The sequence below is a fragment of the Corvus brachyrhynchos genome, unplaced genomic scaffold, assembly GCF_000691975.1.
Source record: "Corvus brachyrhynchos isolate BGI_N302 unplaced genomic scaffold, ASM69197v1 scaffold202, whole genome shotgun sequence".
Lineage (NCBI taxonomy): Eukaryota > Metazoa > Chordata > Aves > Passeriformes > Corvidae > Corvus > Corvus brachyrhynchos.
The window spans coordinates 1,344,323-1,369,114 of record NW_008238132.1 but is presented as its reverse complement, the minus strand read 5'-3'; the positions used below and the strand labels follow the sequence as shown (position 1 = coordinate 1,369,114).

The following is a 24,792-nucleotide window of genomic DNA, read 5'->3' as shown; positions in this document are numbered from 1 at the left end:
ACACCCACAACTCTTATGACATCTTGAAATAGAATTGTCTTTGGATTTGTGCTACCTACTTATACAAGTTAGAAGCCCTAACATATCTCACAGAGTCTTATATAAATTTGAATTTTGAATGCTTTTTATTTGACATCTTTCATATAATTACTAACTTGTTTAAATATCGCTGTGCTATTGCCTGAGGTAAATGCAGTAGAAAATCCCTATGTTCAATGTTATTGTCTTACAGTTTCATCCCCTCTGTCAAACTGAGGACTTTTGTTAATTCTGCAGGGGAATTTTTATTTCATTTTCTTGTTCATTCCTAATGTGGATGAATAAATTGCTGGCTATCTACTTACAGATATAGAATATTTCTTGTGTCAGTTAGCCAAGCTTAAAATGAATCTGTGCACTTTTGTCATTGTCACAGAAAGGTTTTTTTTTCCCCACTGCACAATAAGGAAATGTAGAGAAAATACACATTAGCTTTTTTCAAAAATTTATTTAAATGATTGATAGTCAAATCAACTACTGTTCATTCTAAGGAAGGTTCTCAAAGTTAATATAAACTAACTTTAGGAAAGAACTGAGCACATACTTAAATCAGACTTTTTCTTCAGAAGAGCTTGGAGTGAATTCAAAAGGTGGGTGCCAAGCAAGAATACTACATTCACGTACAACAGCTGTGGGAGAATACAGCACAGTGCTTGAAGTACTCAATAGCAGGGAGAACTGGGCACTGACTTCCCTACCCAATTTACATTAAAGTGCCATTAGATAAAAAAGTTATAGTGGCAGCAAGAGTATGGACCGGAATGCAAATCTGGCTCTTCTCTACTCAGTGCAGAGCCTTCTGTAATAGAAGAATTAGGTTTTATTCCAAATCTCCAGCTGTTGTAGCAATTGCTCTAAACACTGAGTTACTCATATGAAAGGCAGACTCCTATGTGAGGTCCAGCCTCATGCAGGCAGTTAAGTGTATCTCAGAGTTACCTTCTCAAATTTGAAGGGAAAGGGTGTTCAGACACCTAGTTTTATAATTTCAAGTTGACTGATCTTGAAATCTCTCTGTTTAATACTCCAATAGCCAAATATTCTATTCTTAGGTGTCTAATTCACCAAAATTCAGTTCCCAGGATATGGCAAATAACATATATTGGCACACAAGCTTTCCTTTGGAGTTTATTATTAGGCTACAGCTACTGCTTTAGGTATCTATGTGGGAAGGTTTTGTACCAGTGACATTTGAAAATCTCTGATATCACTTAGGAGGTGACTAACATTTCCACTGGTAATATCCCCGTACAACTAAGCTCTTGCCGGAGGCCTTGCATATTAACATCAAACTTCTCACAGCATTAAACTGGTAGGTGTCTTGATAATTAGATTAAAATTTCATAAAACAGAAACTACCCAGTGTGCTTCATAGCAAAGCCTGAAACACATTTGGAGTATTCCAGATATCCTGGAATATCTACGAGAACTTTGGTAGGACCCCAAATCAGCCAAATCTTTGAAGAAGACTAGTCTAGATTTTTTCGCTAGAGTGGTCTCTCTGAAAAAAACTGAAAATACAGGCTTCATCAGTTCTTTGAACTAGGATAGCTAAACTTTTGGACAGAAAGACTCAAAGTCACTGGGAGATAAAAAAAAGTTCAATTAATAATTAACTTATAAACTAAACCATTTTCCTCCATTTTAGTTCCTCCCTGATCTTAAAGGTAGGTCCTTGCTTCTACACTTTATTTCAGTCATTATGGAGGCTTCCCAGCTGGAGCAAATGGCATGGTCCCCTGTAGTTAGTAGGGACACTGCTTCTGTCATCCCTGAAGCCTCTAACAATGCTTTCAGTATTCCTGACCTGCAGGATACCAATTCACTGCTATACCTCTCACTGCTTCCTACTTCTCTCTCACCCTTGACAAACCCCTGCACTTCCTATCTCTGTGCTTGCTCAGAATGCTCTCCAGAAAAGATCCAAAATCCCCTACAGAGATCCACAAGGCCCACTCATTTTGAAGGAACAGAAACATAATTTTGAAAAGCGATTTAATAGAAAATAAGGAGAAAAAGTAAAAGAAAATTCTCTGAAGAATTTACAACTGCAAACCTTACTCTACAAAAATGATCTTAACAGAAGGCAAGTAAACATCTAGGTCATCCCATTTCTTCTTCTTACACACCATCTCCTTGTTCAGTGTGCTGGCAGTTTTGCATCCCAGGCCTATCATCCAATACATCCTTAGACTGCAGAGCAAGGATAGCATCTAATGCTGCAACACTGCGGCAGTAATCAAGAGCTGCAATACTCATTTCTATCACTACTTCTCTCTTAAAAGGGTGCCCAGAGCCCTAAAGAGAAATTGACTCCATGGCTACAAAAATTGTTTAAGACACAAATTAAACAAAGCTCAATATTTGAACCTATATTCAACCCGGGTTATTTTTTTTTTTGTTTCATTGTTTGCTAGCTTGTTTGTTATTGCAAGTTTAGTTCTGCCAACAGCAGTTACAGGATTGGTTTCATAAAAGGAGTTTGAAACCATTGATTTCATATAGGCATTACTGGATCTCATAGGAGCAATGAGAAAAAAGATTTTATGCAGAAATGTTTATTCATTGGTATTCATTTCTTAAAGCTTTCTGTATTCTATGATAATATGACCTTTGTATTTTCTATTGACCACCATACTTGTATTCAATACAATACTTTATTTAAATATTAATGTATTAAGGCATATAAGTGTACCATATGTTAACTTTTGTTCCATTTGTTTCTTAACTTATACTACAGGGTTTAGATTTGGAAAAATATGTGAAATATGTCCTTGAAAACTTGTAACTAGATCTGTATAAATATTACAAAAACAATAATTTTGCATCAGTATGGTGAACAAGTAGCAACGTGCCTGAAGAATATAAATTGAATGTTCTCTAGAAGAATCGGTAAAGGTTAAAATTCATCATTTTAACTGATAGGCTTTCTTTGGGAAATAACTGATGCAGTGAATACAAAATGCTATGATAATTCTGTGTTTCTCCTCAGTGTTTTTTTTTTTTCCCCTTGAAAAACAGTATCTCTTCAATAATAAAGTGCACATTTTTTCATTCACTCTAGAACTAAGTTTCCTACAGTGCTTGTCTTCATACACAGCTGATAGTTTTTTCACTTTAAATGAATCTTTTCATCTGAATAGAGTGAACCCTTCTGTCCATTTCAGGAGAGGTTGCACTTCTATAGGAAATACACAATGATTCAGATCATTTTAGGAAAAGATTTAACCTAGACATGGTATGAAGACTGGTTGCTAAATACCACATTTACTACCACAGTTTCCATAGTGATTTTCAGACTGTAGCAGGCTGGAGGCTGAACTAGAAAAATAGGCATAAATACAATTTATGCTAGAAATAATGACAGTATTTAGGAGCATCTGTTTGTCCAGGCACTGCACCAATGGCAGTAACAGATGACTTTTCTTTTCAGAGTCCTACCATCTACTAAGTGAAGCAGAAAGGTACTGCCATCTTTCTATAGTTAGAAAATTGAGTTACAAAGAAATCAAAAGACATTTCTTTCACAGTCATATAGGAAGACTGCCACAGAAATGAACTCTGATCAGTTGAGTTTCAGACCAAGTTATAAACCAGATTTCAGTTTTCCATTGAGTAAATTAACTCCATTTAACTATTACTCAAACTGCAGATTAACCTCCTGTGCTGATGGTCAGAAGGAGCAGACTTGCATGTAAATCAGGTATCAATTTGTGGAGATTAGCTAATTCCAAGTAATATTATTTCTTTCTATCGTGTCAATACTTCTGCCCACAAAAGAGTCTCAGTGCAATGTACTTTGTTAATTTGGGGTCCGAAACAGGCTTTTAATTGCTTTGCCAATTTAAAACTTATGAGTGTGAATAGACTGTGGCAATACAGAGACACACAAGTCCAGATTTGTATTTGGCATTGCTGGCAATCAGACTATCACTAGGTTTGAACATTTCCAAACTTTCTCCATGAGATATTAATTGCCCACTCTGAGTTTCACGCAAGCTGTTATCCCCAGGAACAAGCTCCATGGCAGACAGACCCAGTAGCTCAGCACTGAGCACCATTTCAGTAGGCCAAGAAAAGAGCTACAGACACGCACTCAAGAGCCACTTTCAGAAACTGCACTGTGCCACTGTGGGTTAGGGGCTTTCTTAATTCACCTCCAGACAGACAAACCTCTCTAAAAGTTCACCACGAAAGGCACAGTGACTCTGAGTGTGTGTGTGTTTGTGTGAAGTTCACCTCTAATCTTTACATAAGCTAAGAATTGTTCCTGCTCCTTTCATATCTTTCTCTCTCCTTTTTTTCCTTCTCCTTCTGCAGGCTGTCCAGATAAGGATTTTCATTGTCATTGTTCCCACTCTAGTCTGAATAAGTGGAGTGTATGAAAAAGCCAATATCACAAAAGGACTCGCAAATACTGATGCCACCATTGGACTTGAATTTAAAGTTATCTCACAAGGACACTGTTAACATTTATCCTTCTCTCTGTAGGCCAACAAATTAAAATATTACTTGAAGTCTCAGATCAGTTTCTGCAAGAGCATTTCATTTTGATTGATGTCCTCTATTAATATCAGTGGTGCTAGTTAGCTTTAAGACACCCCAAAGGGTAGTCAGCTAGTTAAAACTCCAAATGAACCTCATGCCAGCTGTTTAGCCCCTTGAAAGTTTTGCTGAGCATTGACAGAAGACCTTATCTATCATTACAATTAAGTGCCTTTAGACTGTCCCTTCTAAGGGAAGTCAGCTGAAGTACCATCTGCTATTTTGCTTTCAGAACTCATTGGTCTCCTCTAAGCCAACCATTTTACTTTTGAAATTACATTTCTTTTGCAGGAGAGTGATGGGCTGATGAAGAAAACTTTTTGTTTTAATAATCAGCAGTTTCTATGATGTGACATAATTTTTGCAGTGCTCAAGGCCTTTTACAAATCAAAAGGAATCCAACTAAAACAGTAATTAATGTCAAATGACTAGTCACATACGGTCGTATTTAATTAAAAAGTTCTAATCTTTGATTAAAACTCCTCACACGTTCTTGTGACTGCAAACTGTTGTCTAAAAAGAGAAAGTAATTGGGTACATAATCTATTGTGTCTTCTAACTGACACCTGCTAATTGTCTCAGCAGCAAATGGCAACAATTTAATTTAGAAAGTCAAAAAGTTTATCTTGTATGTCCAACAGATGTTTTTTTTCTGTATTATATTCCTTTCCACATTAGGAAGATCTCTTCCTGAGTGATCTTTATTCCTCTAAGAATCTTCTGCTCTCTAACAACATGATTTCCTATAGTAAATACAAAAGATATTATTTACAAAAGATATGATTCTTTTAATGTGCAGTAAATGTTTTAAATGCTATTAATCTCTTTTTTTTTTTTCTAAATATTGATTTATCTGAACAGCAGATGCTGCAAACAGGTTTCTATACTCATAGCTTACAGGGAGAAAAGCAGGAGGAATAAGCCACAGAAATTGCCTCCACAGGAATTCTGGCATTCAGAATTTCAGCTGGTGAAAAGCTGGCAGCTATAGCCACATTCAGCACTACAGTGAAGGATCTTGCCCCTTTTTCTCGTCCTCTTGAGATCTTAGCTTCAGCACCAGCGGTACAAAGAACACTGCTAAGGCAGAAGTGCCTCAGAGGAAAGAATATTCTTTACCAGGTTCTACCCTTTTTTGCTTTTACTCATCAGTGCAGAGTCTAACTGTGATTTAGCAAAAATTATAGTCACTATTATGTCTGTGTTTACTGCTGAGGTGCTCTTTCTTTTGAGGCTTATGGTTAATCTGCTAGCTATATTTTTTTCTTTCTGTCTTCTATGGCATGATCATTTGTTGTCTGCAGTTTTACTGAACTAGAATTGTGACACTCCAAATATATTGGTACTCCCAGCTGAAATTCCCAACAAGAATTTTGTCTGCTTTATGTCTTATTTTACCAATATATTAAAAAGTCCTTTGGCATGTTGAATGAAGCATTCTCAGGGAAGAAGAATACAATCACTGTCTTTTGACAGCACATGTTTCAAAGCCACACGTAATCCGCAGAGCCAACTGGTAGATGAAGTGTGTCTGCAAATACATTTTGGTTCTGATGGCTTCAGACACCAGTGAGCTGTGACACCTCCAGTCAAAACTATCTACTTGGGCACAATAATTTTCAACTTTCTTGCAACCACAAACACATCTGGACCCACCCCAGTATCAGGCACTGGGAGGTTGCCACTACAAAGGGACCATTGCTACCCAAGTGGTGGCTGTGAAAGTGTCCATGTGGAGTGGCTTGATGGTACCCTCTAACTGACTTGAGTTCTACAGAGAATTCTAAGTCTTCTTAAAAGCATCTGTCCTTTTTCATCTATAAATTTACAAAGAAAGGAAAGAACTGCTTTCACTGCTGTACAGACAGAGAAATTGTAGCACCGAAAACATAAATAACCTGTCCAGGATCACAGGCCTAATCAGTGGCAGAGTCAGCAAAATAAACTTGTCACCTGATTTCCATATTTCTTCTCTACAGTCAAAATATAAAAATAGCCATCAATACACATGAATGTATAGAGACAGATAACAATATAGATTATCTAGAAAGCTTTGTGACTTTTTCTAGTAAGCTGGCTGCAGCATGTCAATAGAATAGTAAATAAACACAGCAGGAGTCTTGACTACATTTTTTTTTACATAATAAACTTTCAAGTATCTGAATTTGGGCTCCTTGGCCAAATCATCTCTTTTCTCTATCTACAGTATCTTCAGTTATTCATCTTCTGTTCCTGCTTGCTTCATACCTTCATTATCTCTCACCTGCTGTGACCTCTTAGACACTGTAACCTTCTTCCCTCTAATCTCCCTCCTCCAGTCCACTCCAAACACTTCAGCCAAGGTTATCTTTCTTGTTCACGACTCTGATCATGTCAAGTCCTCTCTCAGTCCCTCAGGTGGTTTTCTGTCTCATTACTCTACAAGGTCAAATTTCTCCTCTGCAATTTTGAGGCTTTGCAAGAGTCTGCCTTAGTCCACCAGTGGTCTGAGTCCTTAGTCATTCCTGGCTCTGATACAGTCCTGCTTACTGTGTGTATCCGTATCTCATGCATGACTTCCTTTTTCTATTCCCAAAACTGTTTACAGTGCCTAAAATATCCTCTCTCCTCTAACCTGCCAACAAACTTAACACTCCTCTTTCATGTTTCTTCCTGCATTCTCTGTAAATTTGTTTATGAGTGCTTTGGAGCAAAAGGCTTGTTTTTGAAAATATGAGGTGTTTGCAAAGTTGCAGGTATAACAATGAGTTGACAAAATAATTATGAAATTTACTTCATCATCTTGCATCACACTGTAAATAAACATACAAAGTAGCATTTAAATATATTCATACTAAGTAAACAACAGAAATGTCTCCAATTCTCTTCTTCTCCAGATCTATCGCGCAGCAAGGGAAAGGAATAGTGGTTACTATGCGTGAGTAATATATACTTGACAAACTTGATTCTTTCACCAGATTGCCTTTCCTTTGATGGCTGACCACAACCAGCTGATACATATTTAAACCACAGCCTGGACTTTATGGTGGAGTAAAGTATACTTTTGATTCTCATTAAGACATGACCTCTGACAGCATGATATGAGTTCTGTGACTTTCTCACAAGAGCCTTGAGCCACGATTAATTTTGATTAATATATGCTGCTTTTCAACAAAACAGCTCCTACTGAAAAAAGACAGGTACACCTAAATCTGTAAAACAGAAAAAAAAAGAATAAAGCGGATAATGTAAAGAAATCATAGGCAAAGCCTATATACAACAATTAAAACTGTTGGGCAAAAGTTTATGGCAGCAGTTTTATTTCTCTTCTCCTTAAAAAAAACAAAAACAAAAAGCAAACAAAAAACCCCAAACAAACAAACAAACAAAAAAAAGAAGAAGAAGAAAAAAGCCACAGACACAACAGAACCTTTTATTCCTAGGAGTTTCCTCAGGCAAGGGGCATTTCAGCTTGTTTATCATACAAATCTTTCCCATAATTCAGCTATTAAGCAACAAGATTCTATAATCTATTGTCAGTTAAATTAATGTTTGTAAATCTTTATTGCTGATGGTATTATAATACCAGAAGTATCTAAGGGCAACTGCTATCAGCTTTATTGATAGAAGCAGTGGGAAATGGAAAGAAAAACTTGCAGCAGCAAATCAGTAACTCTTTCTGAAGCAAATGCAGTGTATGTGATACAGTTCTTGTAGTTCAGGTATGAAATGAACTAACAAAAGGAATAATATAACACAAAAATTCTGGCCACACAAGATTTGCATCTTGAAATGTAATTAACTTGATTAATTAGAAGTATGCTTCTCAAACTGTTATATGTAGATAAATGAGAAACAAAAAAATCCACTAAAATTTCTGTATCTGATGCTACTGTGGGAAAACAATCCCCCTCTCCAATTTATCAAATTTGAACAGCAAAAGAGATAAAATGTGTCATTTTAAAGTGATACAGGAATTAATCTGGTTGAGAGCTCAACATACAATACTGGTCACTAGCTGCTTAAACTCAGACATGCTTTCACATTTGACACATGCTCCACACATCTGGAGACACATGCCAACCGTTCATCCATCTGCTCTAACAGTGCTGGTAGAAGTCTGCTTATTATTCTCTCTTTGAAATACACCAACAATACTAGAAATATTGACACCTATAATTAAAACATCATTAAATTCAACCATACCTGTTAATGTCTGGCGTAATTGCCCTGGTTTTAGTAAAAATGTACCAGAGACTCTACTCCCACTTTGTGGTGCTAGTGAGTTAGTGTTGACAATGACTAAAGCTAAATATTTTAATTGTATGTACCGTACTTGAAAAAAAAAAAAAAATTCAAATTTTACTCAAACAGACTATGTGTTCTTTTTCCAGTATATCTCTGAACCAAATTAAAGCAAAATTTCAGTGTGGTAGCCAAGTATATTTACATACTTAATAATTTACATTACCTTTTAATAGGATAGTATTCCCCTGGCTGGCGTGGTAGAAATCTTCCAAATTATTAACCCCAAATTAAAATCATTGTTGTGCTCACCTATACTAAGATTAAAAAAAAATCCACCCTATTTTCAGTACCACAGTGTGTACTTTTGCTGCCTTGGTAGTGAATGGCAAAATTCTATCTGATTTCAGAAGGATGAAGATAATTCTTCTCCATGTTTGAAACTGGCTGTCTTCTAATCTTTCCTTCCTAATGAATAGAACACATTTATTCAATGCAAATTACATGAAGGCAGGAAGGCAGGAAGGCAGGAAGGCAGGAAGGCAGGAAGGCAGGAAGGGAGTCTTTGTTTAGGGTATGACAATAGTCGAGCACTGGTGTTTAGCCCATGGGTCTCAGTTTCCTTGTCGCTGTGGAATACAGCATCTTTCCATTTAACATTCCAGTTTCCTCCCTGTGTGATTTTCAGTGCTGTGACATTTAGAAGGGATGACAAAACCTCAATACTTGTTTATTCCATAGGTCAATATTCCAAATAGTTTTCCTGATACATTAGAAATGTTAGCTGCATTACTGTTAATATTGACACCTGATATTTACTTCACAGAAGGAAAAAAGGTCATGTTTTTATCATCTCTTTCTTCCTAATTAATTGCACAAATATGCTTAATACTGGAAAAGACCTGTTAAACCAAATGAGAATTTGTTCTGTTCAGAAGGGTAAGTGCTAGGCCTTGGTTATACTATAGCCAACTATGAAGTGATTTAGTAATTTTAAATTCATGCCATTTATGCACAACAGTAAATCCTCCAACATATTGGTGTTTGCCCAACTCTGTGTATTAACCATTTTTGTTCCCTTTATGCGATAAGGTGTGAGCACTAATTGTCATTTTTCTTTTTTGGTACACTGACTGGAAGGAGGACATGTATTAGAATCTACCAGAGAGCATCCACAGCTTCAACTCGAAATGAAAATACTGAAAAAGAATAATGTCTCCAAACAGAATAAAGAGATTATGTATTAATATTCAAATTTACTTTAGTTTTTTAGTAGAGGCCACACACCTTGTGTATGTGGGCACTTAGTGATGTATTGTTTAGGTCTGCCAGGTGTAATTTTGTATTATATCTTATTCTAAACTCTTTGAGATAGACAGCATAGACAATAATTTGATCTTTGAGGTCTTTCAAAATCCTCCTGTGAATTTTTAACATTTTTCTTTCATGCATTTATTCTATGATAAGTGGCTTTTCAGAGGTTCGGGTCCAATTCCCAGGCCACTGTAGCCAGTTGTTTGAGAGAGTTGCTGTTTACTACAAGACAATAAACAATGGCCCCTGTTTGTGAATGCTTTCCCATAAAGTCTGTAAACCAAAGAGCTTGCTACATTAAATGCTTTAGAAAAGTCACAAGCAAAACTTTAGAATTCTCCTCGTAAAGTCTGTAAACCAAAGAGCTTGCTACATTAAATGCTTTAGAAAAGTCACAAGCAAAACTTTAGCATTCTCCTCATTGGTTAAAAAAAAACCCAACCAAACGAAAAACCCCTGAAAGAAGCTGTGATTAAAAGTTAATTAATTAATTGTTTTTCTTTAGAAATTCAATTGCATGGGGACTTCTGTGATTTTTGCATCACATGAGCCAAATGATAACTGGATGATCATGTAGATGAAGGCTGAAATCTGGCTATGCTTTGATGAGCCTTTAGTAGGAAAATGCAACAAGCAGCTACTTGGTAAAGTTCTGCAAGAGAGCAGGATCAGGACTCCAGTCATAATACCATAGAGATGATTTATGTCTGCTGAAGAAGCAAATGCTATACTAACATGACTACAGCCTTTCAAGATCAGAGACAATGATCAGGAACACCACATTTTCTTAGAGAAGAAAACAGCAAAGCAATTTAAAATGCATTTCTTGAGCAGTTTTCTATATGATTATGTCTTGGAATAAGAGCTCAATAATGTCTGAATTCAGATATTTTTGTGACCTAATATACTTCATACAGATTGACACCTCATATTAGTAATTATTTTATCTTTCTTTTGCTCATATGTGGTCTTTTCTTGTCCAACACATGGGTTTTTTGATAGACATTTGTCACTGTACGATGACAACATCTAATATTAGTGTACCAATCACTACAAATTAATCTTTAATTTTGTTCTGGCACCCTCTCTTGAAAGAGAGGTGTGTGACCTGTTTCATCTTTATAAATTAAATTACCTACACACAAATTTTGCATATCTTTCAGTTAAAGCAAGCTAAGTAAAGAGAAAAGCTTTGCAACTGAAGAAACTTGCTGAGGTGTAAAATGGTCATTGTTTCTTGTGGGATTTCATTCCACTCTATTGAGACTGTCCACCAAAGATGTCAGTCGCTCTCCAGATAAACTATATTTATTCCAGACTGTTCTAATGGGACAAAAACCCAAAACTGTCAACCAGTCATCACAAAGGACTCAGTCTTTTTCATACTCTGAGTCATTAAGCACCTTCAAATAAGGGTGAGATGTTGAAATTGACTGGTGTGCTCTGAGGCAGGCTTTGCGCCCTCACACATCAGGTGGCAGTGAGCATTATGGAGGGGCTGCACTGCAGCACCCCAGCAGACAGTGTTTCCCAGGCAGTGAGGCTTCATGGCCTCACCATTACACAAACGAGGATATAAGTGATCCTGGATCATCATTCACCATAACCAAAAGGCATGTTCTTGTGCCTCAGAGATGCTTACATACCCTTAACTTGTCTTTTCAGGTAAGTTTTTAACTTAAAAAGCAAATTTTACTTCTTTAGTAAAACTTTAAAGAGAAATCCTCCAAAAAGCATTTCATTTAGGTTGGATACAAGTTACTACATGTTAAACAGGAACTAGCTATTAAGAAATACAGAGCAAAAAACGGATAAAAAACTGAGTATATATTCCCTACATCTAAAGAAATGTGTTTAAAATAATTATGCTATTTTAGTAACATAACCAACTCGTTAGCTCTAGATTAAATACCCGTAGTGTAAAACAAATCTTACCTTAAAATATTACTCCTCCCCATATAGTACACCCTCCTTTACACACCACAGTGGACACATTGAATGAAATAGGCAAATGGCAGAAGTTAGCCCTTTAAATATTTAATGCCTCTGCACATTAAATAAAACTGTCTGCAACATATATTTTGTAGTGATTTATTTGCAATTCAGATGTTATCTCTAGATGTATGTAGAACCGTTAAGTCTGCTAACAATTTTAGAAATTATAATAATACAGAAAATTGTAGCAATTCATTTATGTTAATTTACTGACACTAAATTCCTCAGGGCAGCAGTCATGATGAATACACTTTCTTATATAAAACTAAACCTGTTTTGGTACCTAACACATCAATGTTAATGACAGAAATACTATCTAAGATTTATATTTGCATAGATCTGTTTGTTTGTTTATTTTTTTGCATCATTTATCCGACATACTCATTTTTTTAAAGAGTAAAAAGTTATTTTATGTACTCATCATTAAAATGCCTAAAAGGACCTAATTTCCAGGACATGGACACTTCACAATTTAAAAAAATCAAGCCTGTTCAATGTCTTTCATAAAGACAGAAAAATTCACTAAGCATTTTTAGTGGTCTCAAGGATACAGTATTTCATATTTTAATTTTACGATCTGTTTTTGTTTTTGCAGCAGGTTATAGGATTTTTTAAATGTTAATTTTGCACCTTGGTTATTACATTCTGTTCAGGCTTTTTTATAGTACTGGCTTCTGACTAATCACTTATGACAAGACTGTAAGACAACAGTTTGCCTGCAGAAAGCGGGATGTATAGCAGCACCATCCCAGGAGCAAACAGAGAAGGGAATTATGACTTTTAGAAACATTATTTCCTCTCTTGCTTGCCTCTGGCTCTAAGGGGGGCACAAACCCCTACTGCTCTGTGCTGGCAGCCAACTGTCAGTTCATCTTATCTCAGATGGCCAATGTGTCGAGGGGATGAAGCCAAAGTCCTGCATGGCCTTGAGCACCAGCTGCCAATGCCCCATCAGGACAGGGACCAGTGGCCCCTCACAGGCTGCTGTCATCACTCTCCAGCTTTTGCTGTGACCTGAAGTCACACTAGCCCACGCCAGGAAGCAAGCCCTCAAGTCTCCCTTATTTTCCTGCACAGTGGGGATAAGAGTATTTGGCAATCCTATTTGGTGATTATGCCACCGAAACCAGTATTGAGACCCAATTTGTTAGTCAAACAAGGCAAAACAATCATCTCCTACCCCGTTACCCAGTTTTAGATATGCTGGACACATTGGCCAAGGGACTTCATTCTGTAATTCCTGAGAGCACATTCCTCAGAGGTGGGCCCCTGCCTGGATTCTCTCTTGCCATCAGGAGATGAAAGGGAGTTTCGTACAAATAAATGGCTTGTGTTGCACCTACAGACGTGTCAAACTTTGAAAACCTCATGCTCTAGACAGCCTTGCCTTGATGCTAATTGGTATGTTTTTCTTTAAAAAGTGAAGATTCTAACCTTTTACTTGACAGATATGTGGGCAAAATGCCACACAACATTTTGAAAGCTTATCTGTAGTCTGCTGTTTACAAGTCTTGTTTATGCTGGAGCTCACACAGGAGTATACAAATGAAAAGGGTTAGCAGGAACAAAACTGGATGGTTGGTTTCAAATAGATGTGTAAGCTGGCAAAGAAAGGTTTTCACCTACAAAAAGTCTAAAGATGTTGCTCCCTTTTAAAAGGCATACAAATGTAACACTTTACTCAACAGAATTTTTTATTATCATAATTTATTCCTAGTTGTGTCCCTGAACTTTTCGGATGGAGAGCAAAGACAGTTTCATTACCTGTTTTGGGTTGGTTGTTTTTTCTTTAGGTTTTGTTTTTTTTTTCTAATCTTCTGAAATTGCAGCTAGGAGAGAGTAAATGGGATTCCATCTCTCTGAGAGATTTAGCAACAGAATTGTTTACAGTGTTGCAATCAGTCATGTTTAAAGTAGAGCTACTAACTGCATAACTAAATAAGGGAATACTTTGGAAACAAAAGGGTTGCATAACAGGTAAATTTAGCTTGTAGACTCTTTAGAATGCAATGTATAAGAAATTTCATGCACCTTTAGGAGATTTTGAAATTTTGTCAGCAGGTGCAAAATGCTAGTTTAGAAAAATGAAAATAAAAAAAAAATTATGGAAATAACTAATTACCAGAAATCTGGATTAATTCCTTTGTTGTTGTTATTACTGGTTTTGTTTCCAGTATGAACTTTATCTCCAGCAAATTTATACACACAGATTACTTTGCACTTACAGTTCAGGCTTATTCTCTTCAGGAAACTGGAACTTGATTTCCAGCTGCACTTGGAAGTCAAAAGTTTCAAAGACAGTATCTTCATCCTACCTGGAGAGTAACTGTAAGAATACAGAGGCAGAGGTGAATTTCTGTGGATCAAGACTACCTAGTACTTTACATGGCAATTATTCTGGAGTCTTCCTCAATCTTCTGCTTTCTACCAATACTGGAACATGGCAGCATCAGCTCTGAAGATACTGGTCTTCCTTCACATGAAAACTGCTGACCTGTCTGACTGATGTTACAGTCTTTAACCTCTAAGTAGTGCTTTGTGAAGAGAAAATGATGCATTGAACTTTATCACACTTCCTTGGGTACAGCCAGTAAACATTAGCTCTGAAGCAATTGTAATACTAAATACTAGAAAAGAGATTCAGTCACACACTGTATTGAGATTTCAGTGAATTCCAAAGTATTAATTATTATTAATGGTATTAATATAATATCATTATATTATTAGGGACATTCCTACATAAGAAGCATGAGAAATATCCAGTAGCTTTCTCAGACGGTCTTGGGTCAGTAATTTTGTTTGTTTGTTTTAATGAAGAGAAGGAAAATATTTGTTCCATACCAAATCTCACTGAGAATAACCTTAGTCTACTAGGTAGGGTATTTTTCTTAGAGTTTTTCCAGCACGTGATTTTGCCCTTAAACAGCTTTCATGGAACATATTTATCAAGAATTTTGCTAGGGTTTCCATTTTCTTTGATTTTCCTGATCTTTCATATCATCACATATGTTATTAAAATGTTACTTTAATTACAAAGGCCTAGAGCTACAGGACAAGGAGGAATGGCTTTAAATTGAAAGCAGGTAGGTTCAGATAAGGTATTAGGAGGAAATTCTTTACTGAGAGGGATATGGGGAACTGGTATAGATGGCCCACAGAACTGGAAGCATTCCCCATTCCTGGAAGCATTCAAGGCCAGGCTGGATGGGATTTTGAGCAACCTGGTCTAGTGAAAGGTGTCTGTGCCCATGGCAGGGGTGTTGGAACTGGATGATTTTAAGGTCACTTCCAGCCCAAATCATTCTGTGATTCTATGATTTTGGCTTCTCCAACTTTTTCCTCTATCAGTATTTCTATTTGCAAAATATATATAATTTAGCCAGATCTTTGAGCTTGATCTGCTTCTACCTTTTCCTTAAAGCTAGCACTATCAGCACTCCCAGGAAAGTTTTAAATCTCGAAGGTAAGATTTTACCCAAAACAAAGCTTTATAAAACATCCAAAGTGAGACAGAATAGAAAAGGTGTAAATGAACACCCACTGGCTCATGCTGATGTAAGATGCTATGTCTTCTTGTCTGTGTATGATCCCAGTCCAGCAGCTCCCCCCAGGTTTGCAGATTATGTACAGTCCCCTCCCCAAGCCCAAGAGAATATTTTCTTTCCTTCCGCTCTGAGACTTAAATAGGAGTTCTGTTCCTCAATTTTCTCAGCATTTATTGGAGTTTCTGCTCACTCTTGTTTTCTTTCCCCCTTCCTCCTTCTCCTTTTTTGTCCTGCATTTCCATAAATTTCTTTATTTGAGCATTCTCAAGGAATGGCACAATATTTCCAGAGTGCAGCCTAAGCCAAAGGGGAACAAGACAACAACCTGTCCTGCCATATAATCTTTAAAGGATGTAGGAGACATTAACCATTAACAATAACTGCAGTCAAACTAAATCCCATCTACTAAAACAAGTATTTCATAAAATTTAATGATGTTTATAAATATCTAAACAAATATTTAAATCATAATGACAGGTCTATGTGCTCTACTCGCTAACAAACTTGTCACAAATAATTCACAAAACAGATTTTCATCAGTAAACTACTTCATTATTCAGTGAAGTAAAACATATTGTTGTTGATCTCTATATGGTTTGATGTAATTTACTGTGCAAACAAAAATTGTCAGGTTTAAGAAAAATCCATACAATATTTGCTTCAGAAAAGTTTTAAAATGCTTCAGAGAATATCCTTTATTTGAAAATGCAGATATTTCCTTTTCTTTTTTACAAGATCTAGTGTCTATATTTACAGTATATTCCTATCTCACTGCTACTGGCAGTGCATGCATTATGTTAACATGTCAAGTCATATGATCATATTACTGTGCCATATCCTAACTCCAGCACTGGCATCATGTTATAACCAAATGGCTAAAGTGTTTTAAATGTTTAAGTTTTTTAAAGGAGGCTATGCAAGTAAAAACATCAGCCCCCTTGACCATTATCTGAGTGTCTCTGTCTCTCCATCATTCTTCCCAGCAACTCTGTGAGCTACTGGACAATTTCAATCAAATTTGCAAGCGGTTTAAAGATGGTTTCAGTTTAAATTTCATTTCAGTTAGCGGGTATGTATGTGACATAAATCAATACCCTGAGAGAAGTAAAGGTAGCTGTTGTACCTTTCCAGGCAGCTGCTGCCTGGCCCAGCAGCATGTCCCTCTCAGCCAGCCACTCATATCTGCAGGGTAACCATCAGACACAGGAGGAATCTGGTAGTAGTAGCAAAAGGAAAATTAAAAGACACACCTGTAGGAAACCAGTTTTCAATATTTCAACTGCTCTTAAAGAAATTGCTTTTTAAAAAAAACTCATTAAGAAAACTTCTTAGTCTGTTTGAAACACACTGGGTTTGATCTCAGTGTGCCTTGCTTTCACTGTAATACAAAAAGCAAAAAATGTATCTGTATATTGTACTAAATAATGATTAAATAATGTGGCTGAAAAGCGGCATAAGAATACAAATCCTAAGACCTTACCTCTGGCCTAAAAGTTACCATTTCTGTAAGCCTAATGAATCTTTGTGGTTTTTTGTTTGTGTTTTCAAAATGATACAGGTATAACTGTAAGCATAGTATTCCCAGCTACATAGAAGCCATACGTATCAACTCCTTCAGTGACAATCTCAGGCTGAGTTCTTACTCATTAATTCCCTTTGCCTGAAGCCTTTTAAATAGCCCCGTGTTCTGCTTCAGCAGCCTTTTCCTACTCTTCTCTCTTCTTGGGCCCTATTCTCCCTTTAGCCCACTAACATCATTTGCTGACACTTACCCCCTCTTGACTTTACCTACTGCCCTGTTATTTTGTGTTCCCTTTCTCAGCAACTCTCTCTTCTACATGTCTTGCTGGTGTGACCTCACAATTAAATTGACATAAAACTGCTCACATAGAGAGCAACAAAAGTGGTTTCATCTGCTATTCTGTTACTATTTTGAAACAATACCAATAAACAGAAAGAATGCCCTTTTAGTCTACACAAGTTGTGTTACTTTGCTACTATGGGATGAATCAAATCAGTGGAAAGGTTTCTATTGATTTCATCGAGTTTCTGGATGGTACTTCTCTTACACTTCTCTAGATGCCATATAATTTCTATTTTTAATTGTTATTTTAACCTATTTTATACTACTGTTACGAAAAGTAAAGCTTGCCACACCACAATTTGTTGTTCACCCTTTTAGTCTTTTTAAAAGAGAAACATTTTGTATGTTTTAATCCTCAGTCATAGTAACTGATCTTAATGACTGCATATTTTTAACAGTTCATTTACCTCATTTTCAGATTCTGTAAGAATGCTTGATGACTACCATTTAGTTAGATGCTTTCTCCTCTTTAAGAATATCACCACTGACACCTTATACACACCCACATCTCATCTTTGTTACAAAAAAAAGTTGACCTGAGGAAATATCTTCATTTGCTATGAGTACTAGAGTACAGAAATACAATTTCTCTGCAGTACTTTTTGTTTTATAGCTGTCTAACTAATAGGCCATAAAGTTTCATCGTGGCTTCCTCACATGGGTAAAGCATGTTTATTTATTAGTAGGTAATTAATTGTCTTATATATGGATTCTTTTTCCCTCAAATATGCTCCTTGGCCTTTCTAATTTTAATTCTTTCTATTGTTCTCAAACGTCTTGGATTTGGGCTTTCCCAATGATACATTTCAGGCTCGAATAGCTTAAATACTGAACCTTGACATTTAACTATATTGATCTTTTCCTTGCCTATTTTCTTTTAGTTGTTTAGGGATATTTGTTCTGAGAATTCTGTGCTATGCTTAAGCACCCTCCAAACCAAGACAAAAGATTTTCATATCAACACTTCTGATTGAGGGTACTTCTTATTTATTTCCTTTTTTATTTTTTGAAAGAAGAAAGGTTTACCTGTCTTTGCTGAAGATAGAATAATAAAGTACTAGATTTCATCATGAACACTTCACAGAAAAAGACTGAATACTGCTGCGTTATGTTTTCAGTAAATCAATTTTTTAAAAAAAATGTTTGGAGATGTGTCCTACTACTGCTTGTTATTTTGGTTAATGTCAAACTATAGCTTCCAATAAACAAATACTTCAAATATTGAAAAGTAGCATTCCAAAGCATAATTTAACTCCATACACAGTTAATTGTTAGGGTTGTTATATTGGACTTTGCTCCTCTGTTGAGCTTCTCCTATTTAATGTGCTTTTCTTGATTTGGCAGACAGTTCAAGTCTTCTATACATGTATTTCTATTATTAAGGACTTGTGTTTTTTCTAGGTATTAGCGTCTCCACAGTCCAGATTTATCTCCAAGCTGTTAATAAGCACTTTTTTATTTTCTTTTTTTCAGTTGTTTTTCAGCTATAAACACACACTCTATATTCAATATATAGTGACATGGCACAACATATAGGTATTATCGGCATTCATTTGCATTCCCATCATACATTTCATTTCCAACTCTTCTTTGTGAAAAATACAAAAATTTCTGATGAACGAATATGAAATTATGATGCCAGTCTAAGCTATCAAATATGCAATGTATGCTAAAAAATTGATGAAAAAGTATTATAGATATACTGTAAAATCATCAAACAAATAAAATATTCATTACTTGCACAGGTGGATTAAAATCAATAAATGCCATTTTGTTGTTATAAACTGTCTGATGCAACAAACATCAGCCTGACAGAGGCATATATTCATATGCAGACACGATTTTTTTATGTGTATTTTTCCAGTTAGGCATCTAAGTCTCTACTGGGTTTAAGAGCCACAATTTGTAAAGATGCCAAGATGGCATGATTTCCAAGAAATCATTAGAAATAATTAATAATCAACCATACCTGAAAATGAGTATTAAAATGCAGCTCTGCTGAACTTAACACCACAAAACCAAAGTGACTTGTAGAGCAAGGAGTAAGAGTTTCATTTATCATCATCACCTGGCAGTCAGTCAGAGGTTTGAAGATCCAGTGCTAGTGTTTCAGATTTTATTTTTCCTCTAAGTATTCCGTGCATGTCGTTGGTATCAATGGATTGTTGTAAGCTGCAAGATGTTTGATAAAAAAAGACAGACTTTACAAGCAAAGACTCCAGTTACTTGTATAAAGGGTTATATAGTTTTTCCCTTAATTCAGAGTCCCGAGTACTTGTTTTACAAACTGCAGAGTGCCCTCAAATGTATTGACTTCATTGTGGAGTCAGAGTATTTATTGTGTAATGCTGAGTCATATAAAAAAAAGAAAAAAATAAAGGTACTCACTAGGTTAGAGGAAAAAAAGTGATGGAGACACTAGCCTCCTCCTCCTCAAAAAAAAAAAAAAAGAAAAAAAAGTAAAATTCATCTTGGGTTTTGAGGCTGGTTTTTTTAACTAAATATGGGAAACATTGTCAGAAATATATTACATATTATATGCCACCGTAATACAAACCATTTTTTTTTTACTCCTGCTGGTGCTTTCCTGCTCTGAAAGTGGAAATAGTGTTACCATATGTGTACACACTTAGGCACAGTGTACAGCCCACAGTATGTATATACATATATACTCATACACACACACCCCACAGGAGGAACGCACACGGGACATACCCCAAATGCAGCAGTATCTCTGGCACGCTAGAGGGAGCCATTACATAATTGCAATGACCCTTTTTTTTCCCCTCAATTAGCAGAACTGGCGTGGAAAAATCTCTGGACATCCTGAGACATCCTGAAGGTTTGGCATAAGCTGCAGAATAAGGAGAAGAAAGCAGAGGACTCAAGTTACAGTCAAACGAGGTCACCTGATAGCTCAGGGGCTTACGCTGGTGTTTGTTCCACATTGAATACTGTGCTGCTTTTATAGGGAACTTCTCCAAATACGTGACTTAGCCGAATACGCCAATTTCCCTCAGCCAATCTGAAGCCCTCATGCAGAAAGCAAAGCCCACTTTGTAAACATATCTTTTATTTCATCTGTCTGTCGCTCTCACACAGAAAGTTGGCTCGGCTGAGAGTAGTGGTTTTCTGCTGCCACTAATGTATGTATAGTTTATTTATACGCTGAATTTTAACACGGCATTAGTTCTATAACGGTTACCAGCAGGCTCGCTCTGGATGGCAAAACTATCCGTTTCACAGCTACAAAGAGGTCCTCAGGACGGGAAGATGGGTCTGGTAAGAACACTCATTTGAACTTATAAATCTGCAAGACTTTTTCCAAGTCAAATTATATTTATGGACATAATAACTCAGGGCTGAAGGTTATCCTATCGAGCAAGGCGAACGAGCAGCTGCCTTAACTGAATCTTTTAAGAGACGCTCCTAAAATAATTCAGAAGCGTCCTGTAAGTGCTCTAGAGTTTATTTTCTTTTTTTTTTTTTTTATGTTTTTTTCTTTTTTTTTTTTTTTTTTTTTTTTTTTTTTTTGGGTTTTTTGTTGTCTTTTTAAGTATGCTGCTCCCACCTACTAAAATAACATTTAAAATAAAGGATTTCATGAAATCTTTTCCTTTTTCAAACTGACTCAAACATCCACCTTGTTGTTTTATTTAATGTGTTTTTCAAGGCTAGAGAAATTCGAATGAGTTATGAATATTAAGAAAGCATGGCTCCTAAGCTCTTCATAAATATACTCAAATTATCAACATACCACAGCAAGAGATGGGTTGCTGGGTGTTTGGGAACACGGGATCCACTCGAAAAAATGATGAAGAAACAGAAAACATGAGCTGATGACATGCTACATCTCACACTGGAGGTGCTCTATGCCAGTCAGGATTGAAGCATCTCACAAAAGCAGCCATTAAAGTCATTAAACTAATGGGACAGAGATTTCCAAAGATGTATTGCTTAAAGCATTGACTGTAGAAACCATGTAGTGATTATATCAGGTAATGTTGGTACATCAGGTGATTACTTTAAGCCAGCAGCCTGAAAATACTTATCATTCATCAGCAGCCAGGTCTAATAAATTATTAATGACATTTGTCAGCTCAGCCTGAAACAAGTATTTATTATTAGTATTGTTTTATCTCAGAGACCTAGAGACACTGGTCAGACAGTCAGTGCTGGGCTGCAGATGGACATCCCACCTGCCAGTCCCTCCATGGTGCCATGGGTCAGCCTCCAAAGCATGGCCAGATACCTCCCCTCTAGCATGGCCTTCATGTGTGCAGGGAGAGGTGGGAGCAGCTCCTACTACTTTCCAGTGCATTAAATTCAAGTTAATAATTTTAAACAAGTGCATTTCTCTAACCATAATAAATATGAAAGTAAAAATGGAGAAAGTCAGTGCAAACGACTTGGGTGGCACAAGTTTAGGAATTATAGTCTTTTTCCATAAGCATTAAAAACCACCTGTATTTTAAATATACAGAGCGCGGCTCCAACTGTTGAATTTTCCCTGAATTCTCTACTTACCTGCGGGCGCCTGGTGAAATGGATCTGGTTTATCGGGGATCGGCATTCGCTCCGCGTGCTGCCTGGCTAAGACTGGCGACCGTCTGTTTGCAAGGGGCCACCCATCAATGAGGCAGAAAAGAATATTTGTTTTTTCTTCTTTTGCATTTGAAAGTCTCCTTGCCACACGTTGCAGAATTAACTGTGTACTTTGGGTCCGGACTCAAATAAAGGAGAAAAAAACAGTGCAGAACTGAGATTCGGAACTAGATCTGTGAGCTGTGTATTGGAAACCTATGTTTTTATTGGTTTTTTTTTTCCTTTTAATGTGAAAGATCTCTGATTTATTTCACACATAATACTGAGGAAAGGTGGTTAAAAACACTCAGCAAAGCAGGAGACAGACGCGCCTCTGTGCCAGTGAGTGGATAACAGCCTTGTTTTCCTGATCCTCAGTCTCCCGGAGAAAGAGGTATAGTAAAAGTGTAGCTGGATCCGACACCCCCACCTTCTCCTTTTTTTTTTTTTTTTTTTTTTTTTTTCTTCTTTCTTCCCTCCCCCCCTCTCCAAAATATAAATCTGATTAATTTTTTTCCTGTCTATAGAGTGAGTCAGAGAAGCGTTAGGAAGAAGCTGCAACTAATGTCTGTGAAGGGAGGAACATGAGGCGATAGTGAATATGATTTGTTCCGCTGGATCTGACTCATCCAAGCAGATTGAAACACCTGCATTTCTGGATTTGCCATTCATTTATTTCAGGTTGTTAAAAGAACCTGAAATAAAATTTTGCTACCTTTCCCCAGTATTTACCTATACACCGTATCGCTAGGATAGGTGTATATTGGAGAGGGGGAACGCATCTGGCGTTGCTGCCGCTCTTCTCCCCTGTACCAAGATGCTCAGGGAGACCGTTAAAGCTTTGAAAGGACTGCAAAAAATGCATCACACTGATCGCGGAACTGCATAGGTTTTAATATAAGCGAATTAATAGATTAAAAGATCTCCCACTTTATTCATTGTCAGGATTGTTTTTCCTCTTCTTCTCCCCTCCCCTAAATGAAGAGGACTAGGCGGCAGTGTCATTGGAAGGAGACGCTGAATAGAAAGAAAAGAGAGGCACTTGATAGCGCAGCCCTGTGAATACAGAGACTGTTTCCCTTTTAGCGAGAGACTAAGAGAGAGAGAGAGTGTGTGTGTGTGTGTGTGGTGGCTTTTCTTTCTCCTCCTCGCCCTCCCACTCCCTCTCTCTATTTTTTTTTTTTTTTCAATCTATGCGTCCAGCATGGGTTGCCTGTTGCTTTCTTCTCGGCTGGACAGAAAAGCAAACTGGAAATAAATTGCACCGAGAAAAGTGCAGCTCCTCAGACACGCATACACACACACGCATAGATACACGGAGAGAAAGGATGTGGTGGTGGCGGCGGCTACTGGCCTGTCTTAAAGAAACCCAAGTGTGCTGCTGATTGAGCACGGTCATAGCTTTCTCTCAAAATTTCTATTTACTGCTAATGATGAAGGTCAGCTGGTGGGTTTCTTAATTTATTCACCCCAAAAGGACGAGTGGGAGGCTGGTAGTAGAGGGAGAGAAAGGAAGCTACAAATCCGGAGACTAGTTTTTACTGGGGGGGTGATTTGGTTTTTGCGGTTTTTTTTAATGTGTTTTGTTTTCCCCTCTTGCCCTGCAATCCTCATTCCCTCTCCCTCTGATTCGGGAAGGAAACAGTGACCCAGGGTGTACGAGACAGAGAGGGGGGAAATGCCGACGGCAACGAGATGCAGCTCTCCGCCGCAAGCAATGCAAGATTAGATCTCTAAATGCAGCAAAACACTCCCTGAAAACCAACAACCCCGCGGTGCAATCAGACATTTCACTGCCGCTCACTGCACACGAAGAGGGCTTCAACAACAAGCTGAGACTTTTTTTCCCTTCTGTCTCTCTCTCCTACCCCTCCACTCCATCAATCGCATCACAAGCGATGAGTAGCAAATAAGCTTTTTTACCTCTGCTACAGACCTGTGACCACCCTCTTTTCCTATATATATATATATATAAATACACATATTTAAAAAATATTTTTTAGAAAAACAGCACTGCCACCGATTTTTTTATTATTGTTATTATTTTTATTATTCTTTGTACGCCTGCGGGGATTCAAGGATCGGGAACGCATCGCCTGCCCGGAGGAGAAGATCTTTTGCAAATATTTTAATTTTTGAAACCCTCCCACTGCCGAAGTTGGACAAACGAAGTCAACTGCGAGGGGACTGCAAGCACGGCAAGCTCTTGCTGAAACGCTGCTGAAGCTGCTCCCTCCCCTCCCCCAGACCCCCCCGATTGCTCCCTCCCTCTGAGCTACATGGTCTATTTGCTGCCTCTCATCCTGTGTCTCTGCAGATGTTTTAGAGCAACAGGTTCAGGAACTTGAAATATAGGGGTGGGGAAAGAGAAGGGAAAAAAAATCAAAACCAAAAAGGAAGGGAAAAAACAGCCGTCAGAGGAGGAAGAGCAACCCCAGAGCAGGAGGCAAAGAAGACGGGGACAACCCTGGTCGCCGCTGCTACTCCGGCCGCCCCCACCCCTGCTCGGGGATGTACCTTTCCATTTGTTGCTTCTTCTTTCTCTGGGCTCCCGCCCTGTCGCTGAAGAACCTGAATTACTCGGTGCCGGAGGAGCAGGGAGCGGGCACGGTCATTGGGAACATCGGGCGCGATGCGCGGCTGGCGGCAGGCGCGGCGGGAGGCGGGATGCTGCCCGCGGAG

The 24,792-nt window shown here is 37.5% G+C and overlaps 1 protein-coding gene and 1 long non-coding RNA gene across 11 annotated transcripts in view; one reads left to right on the top strand and one right to left on the bottom strand.

The window, feature by feature from the left end:
- LOC108446584 overlaps positions 1-20,981 on the bottom strand; it is a 33,653-nt gene extending 12,672 nt beyond the window's left edge. For 6 of the 10 annotated variants that reach the window (XR_001861801.1, XR_001861797.1, XR_001861802.1 and 3 more), the window contains exons 1-4: positions 20,242-20,981; positions 19,496-19,698; positions 16,786-16,875; positions 14,343-14,443 (exon numbers count right to left, since the gene is read on the bottom strand). This is a non-coding gene — a long non-coding RNA (uncharacterized LOC108446584). Of the gene's footprint in view, positions 1-12,057; positions 12,094-14,342; positions 14,444-16,785; positions 16,876-19,495; positions 19,699-20,241 lie in introns of all 10 variants that reach the window. The other 4 variants (XR_001861794.1, XR_001861798.1, XR_001861799.1 and 1 more) reach the window with 2 other exon arrangements.
- Positions 20,982-22,012: 1,031 nt separating this feature from the next.
- PCDH17 (protocadherin 17) overlaps positions 22,013-24,792 on the top strand; it is a 100,658-nt gene continuing 97,878 nt past the window's right edge. Inside the window, exons 1-2 of the mRNA XM_017733653.1 lie at positions 22,013-22,504; positions 23,749-24,786. Of these exons, the coding sequence (XP_017589142.1) occupies positions 24,622-24,786 (165 nt within the window). The 5' untranslated portion in view covers positions 22,013-22,504; positions 23,749-24,621. The remainder of the gene's footprint in view (positions 22,505-23,748; positions 24,787-24,792) is intronic.